This window comes from Euphorbia lathyris, chromosome 1 (genome assembly GCF_963576675.1).
Source record: "Euphorbia lathyris chromosome 1, ddEupLath1.1, whole genome shotgun sequence".
In the NCBI taxonomy this organism is placed as follows: Eukaryota; Viridiplantae; Streptophyta; class Magnoliopsida; order Malpighiales; family Euphorbiaceae; genus Euphorbia; species Euphorbia lathyris.
The window spans coordinates 49,616,464-49,619,367 of NC_088910.1; the positions used below are offsets into that span (position 1 = coordinate 49,616,464).

A 2,904-nucleotide genomic window follows, 5' to 3' on the forward strand; every position below is an offset into this window, starting at 1 on the left:
GGGCAATGACCAGCATCCGGGTCCCACCACCTGAGGCAACACCTGGAACTGATAAGGTCCTGGGCCCCCCCTCCCTCCTCTCTTACCCCTTTCCCTCCCTCCCTCCCTCCATCATTGATGCTTGAGATATCCATTTTAGAATCTGAATGCAACCATTTTTTCTTACCATCTATTTCATAATTTCAATTTTAATTCTCCCACTCCACTCCAATCTATATCTAAAACTGTTTTATCTCTTTCAGCTACAAAGTTTCTAAAAACCACAATTAACATTTGCAGCAAAAATGAAAATTAACACAATAAATATCTGTACAAACAATTTATGATGATGAAACATTAATGTTTGTTGTGACAAAGAATAATTTCAATAACCCAAATGAGATTTTGTTCTCCGTCAAACCACCCAACCGCCATGTTAAGCAATACTGTTTTTTTTTTCTTTCTCATGCGATGATCAAACCCTAAAATCCCATATTTAATCACACAAAAAAATTGGAATAATTTAAAATTGGAAGAAAACAAAACTCAAATTGCAAGAACAATCAAACCTCACGTGTGTTACACATCAAACTACACAAGTGTGGGATGATCATCAAGACGACGACACCAAATCGTCCGATCATTCTCTTCTCTTCTCTACGACTGATGACTTGTTGTATCATGCCGATCATCTCCGCCGCCGTGGTGTGAGTGTGAGTGTGACCCACTTGCTTGCGAATCCGATAAACCACCGCCTCTGTATGGATTTAATCCAGCAAGCATATTCAAATGCCCTTCACTCATTCCACTATTGCCACCACCATTTCCACCACCACCACCGCCGCTTAAACTAGTGGACCCCAATTGCTGACTAGGCAACAAAGCCACCGGAGTAGGAAAGTTCATAAAATGTAACCCACTCGATGTTGTACTACGGTACAAAGCGCTATTATTAACTGAAGGAAATGTCCAAATTGGGTCTCCACTCATAACTTGATTATTAGGATTAGCAAGCATCCAAAAATTCGCCGGAATCTGACTATGTGTTGCCGGAATTGAACCAGTACTCGATTGCAACAAGTAGCTTCCCATCTGATGCTGTTGCGATGATAAATCTTGCTCAGACCTTCTTTTCCTGCTCAAGCTTTCATCCGTCTCATTTGATAACTCCAACGAAGACGTATCCCGCAATTCCTGTTTCGCTTGGAGTACCGCATTCAAATTGTTCGACTGGAAATTAAGAAATGCCGGTGTCGGAGAGGTTTCGAGGCCAATTCCAGGGAATAAACTCCGGCGTTGTTGCATAGAAAAATTAGGATTAAATGCTGCCGATCTTAACTGAGAAGGGACTGACATACTCGAACCTGAACTACGGAGAGAAATGTTGAGGGAAGTGAAATTAGCAGGGATAGTACCAGTCCCAGTGGCGGCGATCACTGCCGGTTCCGCTTGTTGAAGTAACCATTCGATAGTTTCCCCGTCGGATTTATGGCCAAGCTCACGAGTTAGCTGAAAAACCCTAGCAGCACAAAGAGCTGGCATCCGAATTCTGCGGCCACGGCCGTCGACTTTGGTGTGACGATCTTTAGTAGAAGTTCGTTTAGGCGGCGGTTTCTTGGAGGTCTCGGCGGGGACAATTTGGAGAGCGGAAGTAGAAATAGGAATAGGAATAGGAGTGGCGGTGGTGGTGTTAGGTTCAGTAGAGGAAGAGAGGGGAAGAGAAGAAGGATAAGGAGAGGAAGAAGAGCAAGGATGTTCATCTTCTTTCTTTTCAAGCAATTGGAAAGGGAAATTAGGACGGTGGTGGTGATGATGGGGGTGGTGGTGGTGATGGTGGTGGAGCTGATCATCACCTCCTTCCATGATGGCATGAAAGTAAGTTGTTTCTCGAATGGCGTTTAGGGTTTGGGTCTATGAATTTAGGGGTTTCTGTCTATGAGGATGTTGAAGTTGAGGAAGAAGGAATTGATGTTTGGTTGAAGAAGAGAGAGAAAGGATAAGGAAAGAGCTTTAAGCAACAAAGATAATGAGTGGGAATTATATGGGTAACCTTTAAAAAGCAAATTTTTTTAGAAAGGAAATTGCTTTGTTGATTTGCTTCCTTTGCTTTGCTTACTTGCTGGGACTTGGACTTTTTATTTATTTATTTATTTCTTAAATAAATAAACAGAGGAGGAGGAAGAAGAAATGAAGGGAGGGTTTTATTTATTTTTTTATTTATTAAAATTTTATTGTGGTTGGACAGAGGCCCTTTGGTTCAGAGTCCACGTGAGGTGCTCTTTTTATCATTCAATCCATAAAGACAATGGTGGCCGAGGTGGGTCCCAATCCCGAGTCAAAAAAACTTAAAATTAAAAATTAAAATTAATAATAAAAAAAAGATTATGAATTGTGGGTCCCTTCTCCATTCAAGTAATCATTTCATTCTGCACCTTTGTTGGGGGACTTTGGGATTCCTCTACCTCTTAATTCCTTAATTAGGGTTTCCTAAGCCTGATATTTTTTATTTTATTTTTAACTGCTATTTGTTTGATTTTTTTACTGTTCACATGCATCCATCTAAATCCTTTTTTGGATTATTTAAGGACGTTATCAACTGATTTTGACTACTCCACATCATATATAAAGTTTCCCATTCAATTATTCCAACTCTTTTTTATTCATTATCTAACCATTTCTTTTTATCTAATTAACAATAAAGTCTAAATTTAATTATATCAGTCATGTAAAATTTACACATTTCAAATATCACTAATATCTAAAATATTTATTTTATTATTAATATAATTATCAATATAATTACAAATATATACACAAATTTAAAAATCAGTTTGAATAGAATAGTTTTAACCTTTTTTTCAATTTCCAAGTAATCTACAAAACACAAGAATTATCAATCCACCCTCATAAACACTTTGATATTCA

At 38.6% G+C, this 2,904-nt stretch overlaps 1 protein-coding gene across 1 annotated transcript; it reads right to left on the reverse strand.

The window, feature by feature from the left end:
- Positions 1-308: 308 nt before the first annotated feature.
- Positions 309-2,106, reverse strand: LOC136232126 (transcription factor TCP14). Its single transcript, XM_066021163.1, has one exon. The coding sequence runs from the start codon at positions 1,840-1,842 to the stop codon at positions 637-639; it is 1,206 nt and encodes a 401-aa protein (XP_065877235.1). The 5' UTR covers positions 1,843-2,106; the 3' UTR covers positions 309-636.
- Positions 2,107-2,904: the final 798 nt, after the last annotated feature.

What these genes read in the sequence shown, in the direction of transcription:
- LOC136232126 (XM_066021163.1), bottom strand. Translation starts at nt 1,842, where the DNA reads ATGGAAGGAGGTGATGATCAGCTCCACCACCATCACCACCACCACCCC.